Raw genomic sequence first — 17,711 nt, 5'->3', positions numbered from 1 at the left:
TTTGATACAGTGCCCTACTGCTGGTTTGGTATCACTATGGTTGTTAACTTTCATGCTGATTAGAGCAAAGAGGAAAAAAACTTCATAAAACTTTAGGAAAATGGCTTTCTCCAGAAGAAAGTATCTCCTTCCTTCAAACAAAAGGACAGTAAGGTCCTACACTTCTAGGAACAGGTTGATATGTGGCTTGAAGGTGTACTTTTAACAAATGCAACAGACTACAAAGAAAAGGATAACCAGTGTTGCTTATATTATTGCTTGATTATTTCCAGATGTTACCTTATAGATTTGCAGTCTTGTTGAATTATACTTCTACCTTAGCATGTCTCTTTGTGCAATGCAAGAAAAGTAAACAATAGTACTGACATACAGAGTTCATAGCCTCATATTGATTCAGGATAAGACGTTTGTCTTAATACACTTTACAAGACAATGGTGTAGTTCCAGACAATTAAATTATTGCCCATCATGTCACTAAACTGAAAAACTATTGTAAATTTGGTAAAATGCATAGGGAATTACAGTGAAATTGATTTAGCATTACAAACAATTTAAAAGATTATCATGCAAAGCCAAAAGAGCACACAGGAAACGGTAATATTAGCAAATATTATTAGAAATAAATGAATATTTTTCTTAATGTCATTTTGAACTAGCAATAAACACTAAATACCAGTGTAATGTAAGTACCAATGGCCAGCTCCAGATCACAAAAAAGAACGTGCTTCTTTTTCAGCAGCATCAATGTAGAAATCTGAGGTTTGTGCCTCAGTACTGTTCAACTGTGAATTTACTGTGAGTAAGCAATGAATATAAGAGCCTTCCAACTACTAATTGTGGCTTGCTATTTACAAACTTTATTTATAAACTCATTTTCATGCAAGTATAAAATACTAATTCCATGGACAAATACACATTTGTTCACCACTCTAAATTATATACATTGCATTTGCATCTAATATTCAGAGAAGTGCAAAGTCCACAGTGACGTAAATAACAAGTTTTGTAAACTATTTTAGATGACAAGCTGTCAAAAGATATTAGTAACCATACGATAAGGTTTTTTTTGTATACCGCTGAAATCAAACATTTTTGTAGTAAAAGAACATACATTTCAGCTACATTCAAGTGAATATTTTATTACCATGTATTATGTCTTACAAACTTCAGTGGAGATGAGCAAGAGCGCTACAGAGCCATACCTTAACGCAAGAGGTGTATTGCATGGTATGTGCAGGCATAGCGAAGGAGAGAGAAGAACTGGAAAGAAAAACAAGGTAAGAAAACTTGTACAAAAACGGACAGTAATACTGACTAACACTGGGTTATAATCTTACTTATAACAGACCTGAAGGGCTAATAGAGATCCAATTCAGAAACACCTGTGCACTGTAGGTACAGTTTGGTGCAGATCAAGAGTGCACTAATACAGTCAACGTTGTACGCATAAGATAATGCACAAAATACGCTGATATGCATATAAACAACTAACTTGTTTACATTAAGTAGGGCAGCACTGTTGTAGTACTGCATCCTTGGCACTTAGTGATAGGACAACATGTATTTGGTTTAACTAAATTCATAAACAGGATATATAATAGCTTGTAAGATGGAACACATATATTATCCCTTTCAACCTTCTGGTTTTTCCAGCATTTTTCTAATTTTCCAGTTCAAATGCAAACATGACACACTAGCTAGATATGGAAGACATTTCAGATGTTGGCTTAAACCACCACCTTCAATTAAAAAAAGACAGAATCAAGGATTAATTCAAAATATAGAAAGTGAATTTGTTACTATTGTCTTGTGTGGAAAACAAAATCTGAAGCATGGGGCGAAAAAAGTGACCTTATAATAAAACCCACAATGTCTTTATGGGTTTTTCCTGAATAGTAACTGCTTCCTTAATATCCCTTTCATATATACTAATTTCACTTAAAAGAACTGCTGAATTTATTAATCTGGAAAGTTGTAACTGTGTTAGAAGTTTGGCATCATGTATCACATCACACAGAATGGAAGAAAATATGCTCTTCTTCAAAGAAAGCATGTTTCAGCTATGAAAGGATTCCAATTTCAAGTGATTGTCCTTTATTAAACAATATTAACAACTATCTGAAGGGAGCCAATTTACTTTTGCCTGTTTCAAACAAACTGGTTAAACTGTCATTTTACATTATATATAACAAATGTAATAAAACTGTTCTTAACATATAACAATGTAATACTTTAAAATTAACTGTTTAAAATATTTTACAAAGACATTTTATTATATATGAACTATACAACACACAAGAGTATGAAATATTTTGAACATATACACATTTCTGTATTTTTCACATAGATTATTATTTTGCACCAAACATTGGTGTCTGCAATTTTACAGTCCTCAGTTAAAAGCAAAACAAAACCCCAGAATGTTTAGTGGATATGTTTAATTTGGTTTTTTCCCTGAAAATAAAACCTATTGCAAGGAGAATTTCTCTAATGATTTTGTTCTTTCCCCAATTTTGTTTTTTGCATAAAGCTTTCCAAATGGATCAACATACACAAGAAGAATTACCCCTCAGTTCTTTGCAGTGCAATTTGCCAGGGATAAAACTGAAACCAGACTGACCCTTTCCCCACTATTACCATTGAAAATTGCAAAATAATGACATTATTTTGTCAATTGGCATTGACAAAATAATGTCAATGCCAATTACTACTGAGACTCCCTTACCCCTTCTATTGAAAATGCAATCCTTTTCAATATCCATTTTAATGAAAATATTTGCATAGAGCAGCCTTCTATTACTTCTAAAGAACATTATGAGCATTTTAACACAAGATAAGGCACATGTTTTTCAGCATTAATAATCTAAAACTAATCCTGAGGATCTGCTCCTCCCCCTCAGCAAAATCTGCTTTTTTAATATACCCTGTATTACCTGAAGAAAGCAGAAAAGCAGTATAGAAAAAACTCAAATTCTTTAGCTCAACTAAATTCAGAACATTAACAACTCCTGACAATAGTGTAACAAATCTACAGACGAATTAAGTCACTTTCTAAACAAATAATTGTTAGAGGGAAAGAAAAAAATACACAGCCAGTAGCACTGTTGATGTTAGCTAAAAGTTCATATACTAGAGATGACATTTATAGTGAGTTTTGCTAAAATAAGCTCCCATCAGAAACAAGGTAGCTAAATTGTGAGGCACTTAAGGTTGACATGAAAAGGAGGAATGCAGGGGTCTGTTTCATAGAAAACCTGAAGTTGCATATCATATCCTTATATTAAGCCTTCTATTAAAGTGCTAGAAATGGAGACTTAAAACAAAAGGATTCAAATATAAAATAAGTGATTACAGAGCTTAGTATGCATTAAAATTAAGTGCTTTTGATTCTCATGAATTTAGAGCTTTTTGATAGCTTTTAAAAAATAAAGTCTGGAAATAATCCACACGTGAATCACCTTCCTTGTGCCATCAATGCTATTTGTAAAGTGCCCAATTATTTTCTAAACAACAAAACCATTTGCCTTATCTTATGTTGTACAGCATGACATAGTCTGTAGTATGTATGTAATCCATACTGCAAGGACTCAGTCAGCCTGATGGAAAACAGCACATGCATACTTTAAATCGGAAGATTTAATTCCACCTGTCATTCTATAAGAAGCCAGGTCTTGAATTACATATCCACCCGTATATAGTGCAACCAACCTCATATTCTCAAAATGTAATTTAGCTGTTCAAGTCTGACACTCAAAGAGAGACATATCAAGCTTTTCCTCAGAGCAACCTGATGCCCAGACAAAATCACAGATGGAGCTCTAGATCTGAATCACATAAATCCACTAGATGCCAAATCTGAGAAGGATCTGGGTTCTTTTGGATGATGAAGAGGCTGAAGATGGGTGGCAGTCTGTGCATTACTGATCACATCTAACTGAGAGGGATATGATTCATTTACATTTCCTCCATTGAAACCATTTTGGAACTGACAGGAAAAAAAGAGAATATAAATGGTTAGTATAGGAAACTAATTTATTAATAAGTATTTAAAAATCCTCCCAAAGACACACTGGATTAAATAATCTTAAAAATATATTGATTAGCCTTAATTGCCTTTTTAATGATGATTAATGATAATGTCATTTGCATTAAAATAGGGACTGAATCACCAGTGAACTTTACCCATGTTGAAGTCAATGGGAGCCCTATTCTGGCTAAGCGAACAAATAATTCCATTACCTAAAGTGCAATAGAGTTTCTATTTCTAGAAAGTACAGTCTGAGAGCTAATTGTCACATCCAGCTGTTACATTTTAAAAGCAACCTATTTACGTCTTTCCATGCCTGTAGTGGGATCCAGACATAACAGCTCCTCCAGGAATGCACATGCAGTCCTATCCATAAGCTGAAGCATACTGTGTGCAATCCACTGACTGAAGTGTTGCAGGGTGGGCTTTTTGACAGTCTTCATATTGACAGTGCCAAGTAAGAGCAATGAATGGCTTTCATCAGTCTTAACATAATTGTTGATAGGATTATTTTAATCACCTAATGTAATGCTTCCTCTGTCATGCTGTAGACTTTATCTACAAAATACTTTATCTACAAAATACGAAATATTCGGTCATGCAAAGAAAATACAACAAAGTATTTTAAACATTTCCATCATCTCTTTGGGAGTAGCTTATATCATAAGTACTCATTCCTTCAAGGTTTGTCTTATACATTCATTTATCCATTCATCTATCAAATTATGCTGGGTATTAGTTCTTTTTTCCTTCTAAGCAAACGCTGAAATTTGACTAACTATGCACAATTCTTCTAACTTTTTAACAACAAGGCTATAGCTATGTGAATTATGTTTTTAATCAAAGCTGACATACTTTTAAGAGTACACACAAGGATTGTTTCTGAAAGAAGCAGGTTATTTCAATATTCTTCATTATTAAGATGACCACACTCATAAAATTTTTTAAGAATGCTCTCAACATAGAATCAAGTACTTAGGAAGGTTTTTCCTGCTTAATAAAGGAGTACTGATCCTAAACAAGCAGCCAAATGATCACAGGCCTTTCTGTTGTTCTCCATCACTGAAAGTGATTTCAGATTGCACTGGCTATGCTCTTACCACAATTACAAGATAGGCAGAAAGTCAAAGCACGTGACCACAATAGACACTTCTGGCTTTCTAATTCCGTAGTCTTTTCATGGAGAAATCAATGGGAGTTAGAAGTCTGAAAAGATATCAGTCATGGCCTGTATAACAACAGCTGTCCTCTCTCTGGACTCTAACCACTGAGAGGGATGTGAGTGTGCTAAACCCAGCCACTAAGACTGCCCTACTTTGCTCTGGCTGTGTGAATGTGGGCTCAGACAGCAGTATCCCATCTGCTTAGTCGCATGAGGCTTCTGCTCATGCAGTGCTACTCAGCCCCACACAGCACAGGAATACCCTAACAAGAGGGGCTGAATTTGCCTCTGAACAATTTAAGTAAGAAGACTTTATCACAAAGTGGCCTTTGTTCATTTTTTTACAGCAAGCTAAATGTCCTATTATTATTGCAGCACTGCATTCTAAATATGAAGTAATAGACATAATTTTTTCAGAGGTGCTGTCTTAGCCATTAAACTTTTTATAGATAGATATGAAGTAAATCCAAGGAAGAAAATAAAAAAAAAAAGAGAGGTCATAACAAAAATCATTAAGGAAGTGTAACAACAAAATAATCTGCAAAATAGATGCAATTGAAACCAGCCATTAAAAATAAAGAAATGGAATTGTGAATGCAACGGCTGTTCAAAAACTGATGCATAACATTAGTAGAGCTTTTGTGTTAAAGGTAATTCTTTGTTATTATAAAGACAAATTTGGATGGCCCTGGAGCTGCTCTGCAACCCTATTAGAAAGAGTAAACACCAAGCACAGCCAGGCGAGGCACAGCCAAGTCGTGCTCAAGTTTGCACAGCGCAGTTTCTCAAAGTCCCTTCATGAAATTTCAATCTTGGGGAGAAGCCATTCATGATGTCGAAATGTGCTATAATATAGGTAAATTTCTGCAATTCTTCAATTGCATTCTTTTCAGCAGTAAAGCAGTTTTAAAAAGGGAATGTTTCGTACTTGTATTAAGCCCGTAAAAAATGGATATGTTCTAATTGCATTCTTCACCTTTGTCTTGCATAGGTTAAATGCCACTTAATACTTTAATTCTGTAAATGCTTATGCATGTGCATAAGCATTTGCAGGATCAGTACTTCAGAACATTAACTCATTGAGATACAACAACAATAAAAAAGGAATTGTGGGTCTGTACTTTAGCAGCATTAACTGAAATAAAGGGTACAACAGAAAGTACTTCAACACAGATAATTCAGAATCAGAAACTAGCAAGTGAATTTTGTTTCTAAGTTAATTTTACCAATGAAGAACAGTATTTACAACTGTAGTCTGTGCTACAGCCAAGATCCTCTCTTCTATGGCTTTTATTGTGCATTCTCCTTGGTGAAAAAGGACCAGATTATTTTACTGTGACTATAATTTTTTCCAACTCTTTTTGCTTCTGCAGTTTATTTAGACAGCAACTTGAGGAACAAGCTGGCTTTCACTTATAGCAATATAGAAAAAGCTTTTTTTTGCAGTAACATTGTGTATAGGAGTGAAAGAGTTCATATTTCAGGCCATTTTTATGATACTATAATCTAATGCTTTCACTAATCCTAAAATCATGGAGGAATCTGAGTAGCTAGACAGTAGTCACACTTCAAAACCAATTTTTTTTGATCATCACAACATATTTAATGAAAATAAGTGTGTCAAGCAAACTCAACTCCTCTCTAAAGGGGTTATTACCAAATTCCGAGACTTGGAATACTTTTCTTCTGCTCATATCAGGAAAATTACTGGTCTAGTATCACAGACTAGTTAATTCCCTCTTGATTAATAATGCTAAAGAGAGCTATCAGACTGCAGGTACATGTATATATAAACTTCACCAAATGCAACTCTCTTTACTCTAATGAACAAATAAAGCAAAGACATCCAAACACTGCTAAGCCATCCATGTCAAACTCAGCAATTCAGTCAAAACAAACTCTGCCCCCCAGCAGTCACCCAAAACAATATAAAGCTGATTCAAAGTGCAAGCAGCGCAGCAAAGCTGTTTACTATACCTTGTTCCCAAGCATTTGTTGCTGTTGATTCGTCATCATAGGATCATACTGCATTTGATCCACGCAGCTGGGCTGTGCCTCCTGCGTGCACGGATACATGGAGACAGCGCCTGCATAGCATGTTTGAGGAGTCAGCATAACTGACTCAGAGTTTATCCCACACTCAAGGCTTTCAGGGACTCGCTGCAAACAACTGAGAAAATCCTCAAAGTTGGAAGAAGCAGAATAGGTCGATCCATCAAAACCTGCTGCAGGAAAATCCATTTGGGCAAAATTAGAAAGTTGCGGCATCATTGCTGCGGGTTGCTTGTAAGGAACAAAGTCTTGCCTACACTCATAAGGGGAAGTGTTAACCTCTGATTTGTAAGAGAACTCAGATGTACTGGCATGCATGCCAGGGAACACGTATTGCTGGGGCTGCTGCTGTGAGCAGCCAAGAGGCATGCCAGAGCTCCAATTTGTGAACATCCCATTGACTTGCATATGTTTCATCTTTTGACACAGCTGCTGTTGCTGCTGCTGTTGTTGCTGTTCCACAAGCTGCTTCTGGTGCTGATGAAGTTGATGTGGATCTAAGTCTTGCTGTACCATGCAACCTTCATTCTGGACCAAGGGCTGCTGCTGGTTACAGTCTGAATATAAGAAGTCAGATTTATTTAAGGAATCCTGAACATAAGTCAGGATTTCGTCAGTTATGTTGATGTCCCCAATATCATCCACATCAGATAATTCCGTTTTAAAAAACTCCTCATCCTGCTGAATACACTTTAGATCTTCAAAGTCAATACCCAGACTTTTCATGATGCTGTACAAATCACTGGTTTTGTTATCCTGAAAGAGTGCTGCACTGTCTTCAGGAAGTGGAACAGTACTGTCCTGGGAACACTCCATCAGCTCCCGTTTGAGAATGTTGTGATTTCCAGCAGGTAGGAGATTGTCTGTCCAGCCACTGCTAACAACACCACCCAGTTCATCCCTACTGTCTGCAAAGAAGTTCCGCTCAAAGGAAAGTTTATGTGAGGCTGGAGGGCAGAGATAAACAGACTCGTCTTGCCTTAACATGACACCTAGGAGGGAGTTTGGATCCACAGAATCATCATGTAGCATTGCTTTGGCTCCTTTTCCCATTGTGCTTTTACTCTTCGGTTGAGAGGGGTCCATAAGGCTTGACATTGGGAAAGATACCTCATACAACACAGCCTCACCAGTGGCAAACATGAAGGGCAACTTCATGTTCCGCTTCCGTAGATGTTCTGCGCCTTCTTCATCTCTGCAAATAAATCAGATATGTAGCATGGTACTGCAGTAATAAACAGTTATTCTAATCTTTTTGTCCCATGGAATTAACATAAAAAATGAACTATTCTATTTGCAGGCATTTTTCGAATTCCTACCTATTCCAGCTCAACTTGGCTGAGTTAAACCAAGAGACAGATTATGAAATAAGGAGCTTATGACTGTAATGCCACATTTACATATTACATTTGTAATTAAATCTAGACAGCATACACCATTTTCTGTGCATTAGGGGCTGAAATGAAAACAACTGGCCTTTGTTCCATGCATTAAGCTTTTCTTGGTATAGCAAGTAAATCAATACTTGAAGTATCAGTTTTTCTCCATTTTACAGACTCCTTAGCAAAAAATATTTCATCTATTTAACAAGGCTGAATTACATATTATGCAGAACTTAGTTCAGCACTAAAATTCAGGACTGAATTTGTTATTTGTTGCTCCTTCTACACAACTGCAGTTGAATTTCTCAGGTTTCGCTCATTAGGATTGAATATGGTGCATGGAATAACTTTATGCTTCTGCTGCTGACCTTGTTCTTTATAAGAAATCAATTTGTCTGAAGTTTTATGCAAAAGGACTATGCCACAAGTTCTGAAATATCAGAATTTCCTACATGTTTGTTGGCAAACTGAAAGAATTTAGGGAATTTGGAATATAAAGGGTAATAATTTAAAACCAGAAATTCCTTTGTGAATATAAACAGCCTCAAAGAAGTTTTCAGTTTTGGAAGCATACTACTTTATAAACTGATGACTTACGTAAGAGGTCTTTGCGTGGCAATGATGTAATCTGGTCTTCCATTTTTGTAGACAAGCCGTGCATTTGCCTGTACCCAGGCCCATCTATTTTCTTTGGTTAGAAGCCTAAATACGGTCATTCCACTCTCACCTGTCTTCATCACTAAAGAGTAAGCATACTGTTTACTGTCCAGCAAACAAATCATGAAAACATGCATGTCATGAAAGAAATCCCATCTGCAGAAAAATTTTACAAATCTCACATCCTCAATCAGCCAATTTGGTGTGGCACTAATGCATTCCCAGTGAATCAGGATGACCGATCACTTCAAGATGTCTCATTTACTCATAAAATAGAAGTCAGAACTGCAAGATATTTGCTACAGATTGGCAGCATTCTATATGGGGCTTTGTCCATTATTTATTTCTTCAATAACAGAAATTAATAAATACTAGAAGACGTAAATGACAAAAGCCCAAGTCTCTCTCACCCTCATAAAGCGACTTACTTTAACAATTAGAAAACACATTAGTTCTGAATCCAATCCTTTCACAGTTTGACTGGACTATGCAGAGGTACTTAAAAATCTTATGTTCCATTCCCACTACCACTAACAATGCTTGATAAACATACTTAATTTTCACATCACATTTCTGTGTTGGGTTTGTGTGGCCAGGTTTTGGTAGTGGCAGGAAGGACTACAAAGGTGGCCTCTGTAAGAAGCTGCTAGAAGCTTCCTCCATTTCCAGCAGAGCGAATCCCTAGCAGCTCCAAGGTGGACAGGCTGCCGGGCAAGTCTGGGACAATCAGAAATTGTGATAATGCCTCTGTGATAACATTTAATAAAAAAAAAAAGTTATTGTGCAAATATAGTTGTGGCCAGAGAAATGCAGATTGAGAATATGTGAGAGGAACAGCTCTGTAGCACCAAGGTCAGTGAGGAAGGAAGGGCTGGAGGTGCCAAAGCTGAGATTCCCCTGCAGCCTGTGGTGCAGAGGCTGTGCCATGCAGAACCATGGGGATGCAGAGATCCACCTGTAGTCCGTGGAGGAGAGCCATGCCAGAGTAGGTGGAGGCTTTACAGGAGGCTGTGAAGCCATGGGAGGGCAGTGCTGGAGGAGGCTCCTGGCAGAGACTTGCAGACCCATGGAGAGAGGAGCCCATGCTAGAGAAGGTTTCCTGGTGGAAGGTGTTTTTAAGGCCTTATTTTACTTCTCATTATCCTGCTCCTTTGTTACTAATCAATTCAATTAATATGCCCAGATGAACTCTGTTCTGCCTGTGACAGTATTTGGTGAGTGATCTTTCCTGTTTCTTATCTCAACCCATGAATCCTTCATTATATTTTCTCTGATGCTGAGATAAGGATAGTAACCAGGAGAGGTAACAGACAAAATGAGTACTGAACAATCTTAGAGAGTAAAACTATCATGGGGAAGTTTTGTTGCGATTATGGAGAAGGGACAGGGGGCAGATTTTGTGCAAATTGTCCAATTTTGTTCTATGTTGTGGTGAAGTTATCTTGGTTTTTGTGTGGGGAGCTTTAGTTTATTTTGGCTGGTTTTGCTGTTCTAAGTGAAGGTTGTGTGATGAATGTGGATTTTAAAGATAATTCTTAAATATGCGATTCACAGAGGCAAGGGGTGGAAGTAATACAATCGCTCAAAAAACCTGCACTTCTAGACAGAAAAATGAAATAAAATGCATTAGGAAAGTCTAAGAATATAACAAAAAATCCTTGCTACAAAACTTATTTTCTTTATTTTAATCTTAGCATAAAAAACGTAGCAAAGCCAGTTTTAAGAGAAAGTTTCAAACCATTCAAATTTCATCCCCTTCTACTCTGGAAACATCTCTTTATTTTTCTTTATGAATGAAACAAAACCACTGATAAGCAACAATGACTGAGCTACACCTGAAGCAGAAAACGTGCTTAAATAGGCTGAGAACAACCCGCTGAGGGGCATTATCCAATTGTCTGTGAGGGGAAAAAAGAAATAAAATGAACTTTTAAAGATAAGTCAGTAGAAAAGAAGTATCATAATATTATGAAGATGATTCTGTAAGTTCCAAAGATAACTCTGTTATAATTGACAACAAAAAGTAAAAAACAGAGTCCCCTAAATAGTTACACATCTAATAGCTGGTGCTTATTTCCTCAACATTATTCTTCTCTCCATAATTGTTACTTAAACCAACTCAAGCTGCCAAGAATCAAACTCAGAAATGTTTGGACGTTAGCATGTTAAATCAATTTCAGGTAAAAATCTTACCCCAATATCAAAACAAAATGCTTTAATTAACTTGTTAACAGGAAAGCTATCCTTGGTAGTCCCCTTGCCCAAAGAAAGTTCTTGAAGTAGCAGAAGTTGGGTTGAGCAGAGAAGGAAGTGAGAAGACCAAGATGTGACAGAATATTCAATGTTCCTATTAAACATTCCTAATGTTTAATAGAAATATTAAACATTTCTTCAACCAGCGTAAGTTTTTAGAAGGACAGATAGAACATAAGAAATGAACAGTTCTTTTGTTAAAAACCTCTTTTTGTAATTCATATTGCATTCATACTGAAAAAGTACTCCATGCATTGATTTTTCAGCTTTTCTTCAGGAATGAAACTTACTTCGGATGTGATTTTCAGCACAGTAAAGCATGTCAGCTGCATGAATAAACTGGTATCCTGTTCCTCTCATACACAGCTCTGCTTCAGTGTATCCCAGGACAATTTTTCCTCTGGAAGGCAAAACCAAAAAATTGCAACACTGCTGATGAAGCAACTCACAGAATGAATTTCAAGCAAGTTAATTATGTCTAGAACATTTCAGATGCAAGTGGTAACTACAGTTTGGTGCTATATCAATTGTATGCGGAAGCGGAATAGCTCCAATAAAAAATAGAGTCAACAAATCATAAAATTTTAACTAGTCTGCCAGGTTGCCTTCAGTGACTAGGACTGGGTTCACAAAACCATTAGATCATAAAAAAGAGTGGATGCCTACAGCCAGACTCTCAATTCCATACTACTAAACATATTCACTCCTAGCAGGCAGCTCCCATTACTTCCAACGAAAGACACTGTTTTCTTAGCCCTGCTTCTTATAATTTACCTATAGGCGCTTGTGTGTAGAATTATATAGGGATTTAACTTCAGTTATCTAAAACTTCTTGCCAAAATTAGAATTTTTAGCATCTTAAAGTTTGAAGCCAGATGTATCTCAGAGCTATATCCCCCCCGCTATTGAGTGATATGGGACCCCTGTGTTTGCATTTAACCAAATATGACTCAGAGGACCACTAGCAAGAGTCATGTTTGACCCTACAGCTAAAATTAGAATAGTTTACTAGAGGCTGGGGAGATGAAACACTTAACAGAATTCACGTGATCTCTGTGCAATACCTGATAAAAAGACATATTTAAAGAGAGACCTAAACAGGATTTGAAACAAAGACATGGAGATGCAAAGACAAAAGGGAAAAAAGGGGGGAAAGTAGAGATGGGGAACAATATACATAAAACTATTTTTTTCAAGTGAATAAAAACATCAAACAGAGAAAAGAAACACTTGTGTTTCTCTTAGACGCCACTAAAAATAAAAGTATTGTCAGTCAAAAATAGGAGAGAGAGGAGAGGGAAGGAGGCCAGAGGCTCTTATTTTGATAAAAAAGCATCCTAATGGACTTCTTGCCATGTTGAAGCATAGTAACATTATTTTGGTCTAGTACTGCAGTAGTGTTTCCAAATTTTACATGAGGAAAATAATGGTTTGGAAGCGGGTAAAATCATAGTATAAAAAGTATTTAAATTATTTTTAAGGAAAAAAATTCCATTGTATTTTACACCTTTTAACTGAAGGAGAACTGAAGAAGAAATGTACAATGAAATTAAACACTTGCTCTATCAGTTCTAAAACCAAATTTCAAACATGAAACTTTAACATGAAACTTTTCTTCTTCCCTAATTAATTAGTATGCTGTCTTTTAGTCTTTCTATTTTGCATAGGTTTTGCGGGCTTTTGCTTTGTTTTTCTAACAATTGAGAGTCAGAGAGTAGCATGACATTTCAAGGAAAGAGACTATGACAAACCCATTTCTTTTTACTTGATAGCAGGGCTGGAGAGAAAAACCTTAACAGCTTCTAAACAACCATCACTAAAACAGTTTAAATATCAAAAGAGTAGCCTGCTTTATATTTCAAATACATACCTGAAACCTATTTCATCAGCAAATTATTATACAATTACAAAGAATAATTTACACCTACTTTGCATCACAGCCAGTGGGTGTGAAATCCAGTTTGTGTTTAGTTCTGAAGATGAAGTTTTTGGTTCGTATCTCAAGGATAGATGGTGGCTGCAGGGGAGTAGCTACTGCAAACAGTGCAAGCTGAGGAGACAAAGTAGCACCATCCTTCCCTTTCTTGTTTTGTCCATGGAGAAACTTTAATCGTCCTTGAAAATTCATAGCCTTAGAATGAAGAAAAAAGTAATTGTTATATGCTGGAGATATTTAAAAGCAAGATATTTCTGTTATGATGTAAAACATGCATTTTTCATTTTCCTTAAGATCCATCAGATTCAAGTTTTATAGAACGGCATACATAAAAGTTAGCTAAAAAGAACAGAACACTGGTGTTATACCCCTGAGTGTATCACTTCAATATCTACTAATAAACTGAAAAATTAATTAATGGGAAGATTATTCTGTTAAAAACCAAAAAAATAAGCATGTAATATCAAATATCAACTGGGGCTTCTAATATTCTAATGAACATGCATGTATATAATTATTTCATTATTTCTCTTGAAAAATTGTATGTTCATTTTTGCAATTGTAAAGAATTCTCTTTTGTAAGATATCACATAGAGGGTGATAAATTTATACTCATTTTAAAATCTAAATAATTGGCTAACAAAAAAAATGCATTAAAAAGAGCAAACACAAACTTTTCCAAATAAGGAAAAACTATGGTCCTCCTAATTACCATAACTTATTGCATCTCAGGATACTCAACTTGCTACAAGAAAATACTCTTGTAATGCATTTTAATCCACAAATCACCCAGCATTTCACAAAAGCAGTTGCTTATTTGCATTTCACTGAGGAAACTTGGCCATGAGAGAGAACGTGTACCTGGTTGTGACAACAATTTTAAAGGGGACTCATTCAGTTCACTAACTGAAACCTTGTGGTTCAAGCAACCCATATACCTTTGGAGACTTAACAAATAAAGTAAGTTGCTGCACCTCTTGTTAGAAGGTGCAGCTTTCCAATCTTTAAGCATACCTAGAGATTTTTATGTAACTCCATACTCACCAGGAAACCAGATGAATTATCCAGGAGACATCGTAACCTGCAGATGAAATTCCTTTCCATAAAGGAAGAATTCTCCGGAGGAAGTTGGTCTGGGTTATAATAGGTTGCTGGCTGTGAAAAGCCATTATCTCCTGCAGGAAAGGATTATTTATAAGGATTATTTTTAGAAGAACACCTAGGGAAGGCTATCTATAACAAACGATCTTCCTTCTCATAAACAAAGAGTTAGGTCATGACCTGAGCAAGAACAATGTAAACTGGAAACATCCTCAGAACCTATTATTATTGGAACACTGAGGTTAAACATCAATTCTTCTGATGGGAATATGTTTTACAGGCTATGGTATTTGAAAACTGAATGCAATTTCAGTTTTTGGTTTGTTTTTTTACTTTGGGGCTTTTGCTTGTTTGGGTTTCTAATTTATTCATTATGTTTGTCAACAGCCTAGATTCTGGACCAGTTGCAAAGAGCAGAGTTCTCAGCAGAGAACACAACCATGTTCCTACAATGGTACAATCTCCAAAAAAGGCACAGCAACTGCAGGAACTGAGTATTCAAAAACTCAGTATCAAACTGTCAAAGTTACTTTCCAGACAGCCAGGTGAAAGCAGCAGCAATAAATAAAAATCAGCAACTTTAGGAAACCACCACAAAAAAATCAGCATTTTTCTCCAATGAAGGGAAAATTACCCTACTAAATAGTGAAAATATTTCTGGGCTCTGCTGATCAAAACACCACACCATAGTTACCTCTCCAGGTATACCTGGAGCACTGGTGTTTTGTGGTTGTTTGTTTCACAAAATACCCAAAACCATGATTGTTAACTAGGATAACACATGGTAACCTTCCACATTGTCAGGACAAGCATTTGATGCTAAGTGGTATTTATAAAACAGACTTAAACATTTAGAACATAAAGTAAAACCAGAGGGTAAATCAGTAAACCTCTGATAAAATACATATGTTCTACATGAGACTACTTATACAGAGATACCAGAGCATGACTCCTCACAGCAAATTTAGCAAAGCAATCTTGTTTGCAATTCATATAAAAAACCAGTCATACCCTAAGAATTCATACATGCAGAAAATGGAGAAAAATCCAGCTTTAAAAGACATTTTAAAATAAAATAATCTTTAATTAAAAAAAATAGTCCATGTACTCTTAGAGAACTGATTATCAAGTATGGAAAAAATAATAATACAGATTTTAAGAGCCCATATTGACTTTCCAGACATAGAGATGAGGTCAGGGAGAGCATGTCACTTAATAACACACCACATTATATTTTCTGGAATATAATTTTTTCTCATGAACAGCTGGAGAAACTTACAGATAGGCTCAGAGGTTAGTACATGGGCAAAACAAACCCAAAGGTAAACACATCATTAACAAAAGCCAATTCTATTTAATCTCCTATGAATTCAAGGGACTGAATTGGAGCCAAATGAGATTGCTGATATCTTACCAATAGGCCTTGCAACCTAAGGCCATCTAAATCCTACAAGTATGCTGAGTTATCTAGCTTTTCAGATAAAATCAGGAGATACGTTTTTTTTTTCTTAAAAGAACTGCTGTGCAAGATCAATTTTTGCTGAATAAACTTCCAAGGTATGGAGAGAAAGAAACCTTTTTCTGTCCTAGCTGTTACTGTGATGAAAAGGAATAATCTGAAATTACAGCCATGGAAAGAACTGTATTGGCCGGTCACCATTATGAGCAGATCCCACAGGCAGACAAACTCAGTTATTTGTAGTCCAAGACAGTTTCAATATAACTTTGAAATTAGAAAATAAGAAATTCCCACACTTGTCATATGGACAATTCTCAACAGACAAGGCAAACTTCCTTACTTGCTACTGCTGCAGGTTTTTATTATAAATTATTTAACTGACAGTAAGAATTTTCAACACTTCTGAGATGGTTCTTCTCTAGGAAACTCTCTGAAGAAGCAATGATTATGAAGAGCATCAAGGAAACAGCTTGCAAATTGTAAATAATATTTCAAAAATGCCAACTGACTGGGTGCAGATCTAGTACCCAATAAGCAGTGCCAGGGATTTTGCTGGCATCCTCAGCACTGTTAGGTGTGTCTTTCAGCATGTCTGCCACAGGAGAAACTCAGTGTTATTCTTTGGGTAAATATACAGCTGAAATTTAAAGGTTCAGCAAGTCCACCTGGATGCTGTGGAGCTTGTCAAGTTCCGTAGTAAAATGCACAGTTCCCAATAATGAGCAAAGCTGTGGTGAAAGAAGTGGCTCCCGACATGAGTGAAACAGAACTCAAAACAGGAGGCAATGGGCTTCAAAATGGAGCCTCCTACACTTGTGAAAGCAACATTGCTGCACTTTTCCAGGCAGACAGAAGGCAGAAAGGTTTTACTGCCAGAATCTTGAAGTGACTCACTGTAAGAAGGCAAAGAATCTTACAGAGCATCTACAATCCCTAGAGCAAAACTACCAGTTAACACTACAAGGGTTAGAACCCATATCCCTCACAAAGCTCACACTGGATCTCATCAATAACATGGAGCAATGTGCAGAACATGCAGCGCATTAAGTGCTTGCCTTTAAACTCAAGACCATAAGGTTGCGCAACACGCCAAGTTCAAAAGATAATCCAGACTTAATGCCCCAAAGCAGATATTTGGTACTGAAAAAAAATCAGAATTTTGCAAACTTCTCTGGGAACAAGTCAAGGACCGGGAGGCATGTCTGGGAAGCACAGTAACAGCTGAGAAAACCAGTGGTCTAGCAGCATACCAGAGTACTGAGTGAGAAATAACCAGTCCAGGCTAACTGAAGCAGAATCAGTTCCCAGACTCAGGATGGAATCTGTGCCTGAGCACAATTATAATACATCTATAAATATCTACATAATGCTAGCTGAATGTATTAAAACAGAAATGGATTAAATTAGCAAAAATGGAGGGGTTCCTTATGGTCATAGCATTATCCTTTGCTATAAATCCGAATTCAGTGTAAAAATCCTCAACATCCAAACATTTTATGCCACTTGAGGCTCAAAAGTCAGCATTGAATCATAGAATGGTTTGAGATAAAAAAGACCTTGGAGATCACCTAATTCCAACCCCCCTGCTATTGACAGGGACCCCTTTCACTAGACCAGGTTGCTCAAAGCCCCACCCACCCAATCCCTGGATGCTTTCAGAAATGGGGCACAGTTAGCAGCTT

General features: G+C 36.5%; 1 protein-coding gene across 1 annotated transcript in view; it reads right to left on the bottom strand.

Annotated features, from left to right (window-relative positions):
* Positions 1-834: 834 nt before the first annotated feature.
* The window catches only part of AHR (aryl hydrocarbon receptor), a 62,232-nt gene continuing 45,355 nt past the window's right edge, over positions 835-17,711 (bottom strand). The window contains exons 6-11 of the mRNA XM_038124572.1: positions 14,514-14,644; positions 13,462-13,664; positions 11,824-11,933; positions 9,221-9,362; positions 7,167-8,436; positions 835-3,985 (exon numbers count right to left, since the gene is read on the bottom strand). Of these exons, the coding sequence (XP_037980500.1) occupies positions 3,830-3,985; positions 7,167-8,436; positions 9,221-9,362; positions 11,824-11,933; positions 13,462-13,664; positions 14,514-14,644 (2,012 nt within the window). The 3' untranslated portion in view covers positions 835-3,829. The remainder of the gene's footprint in view (positions 3,986-7,166; positions 8,437-9,220; positions 9,363-11,823; positions 11,934-13,461; positions 13,665-14,513; positions 14,645-17,711) is intronic.

Source organism: Motacilla alba, chromosome 2, assembly GCF_015832195.1.
Source record: "Motacilla alba alba isolate MOTALB_02 chromosome 2, Motacilla_alba_V1.0_pri, whole genome shotgun sequence".
Lineage (NCBI taxonomy): Eukaryota > Metazoa > Chordata > Aves > Passeriformes > Motacillidae > Motacilla > Motacilla alba.
Note: the sequence above shows the minus strand (reverse complement) of the source record. Positions and strands in the feature narration are given on the sequence as shown.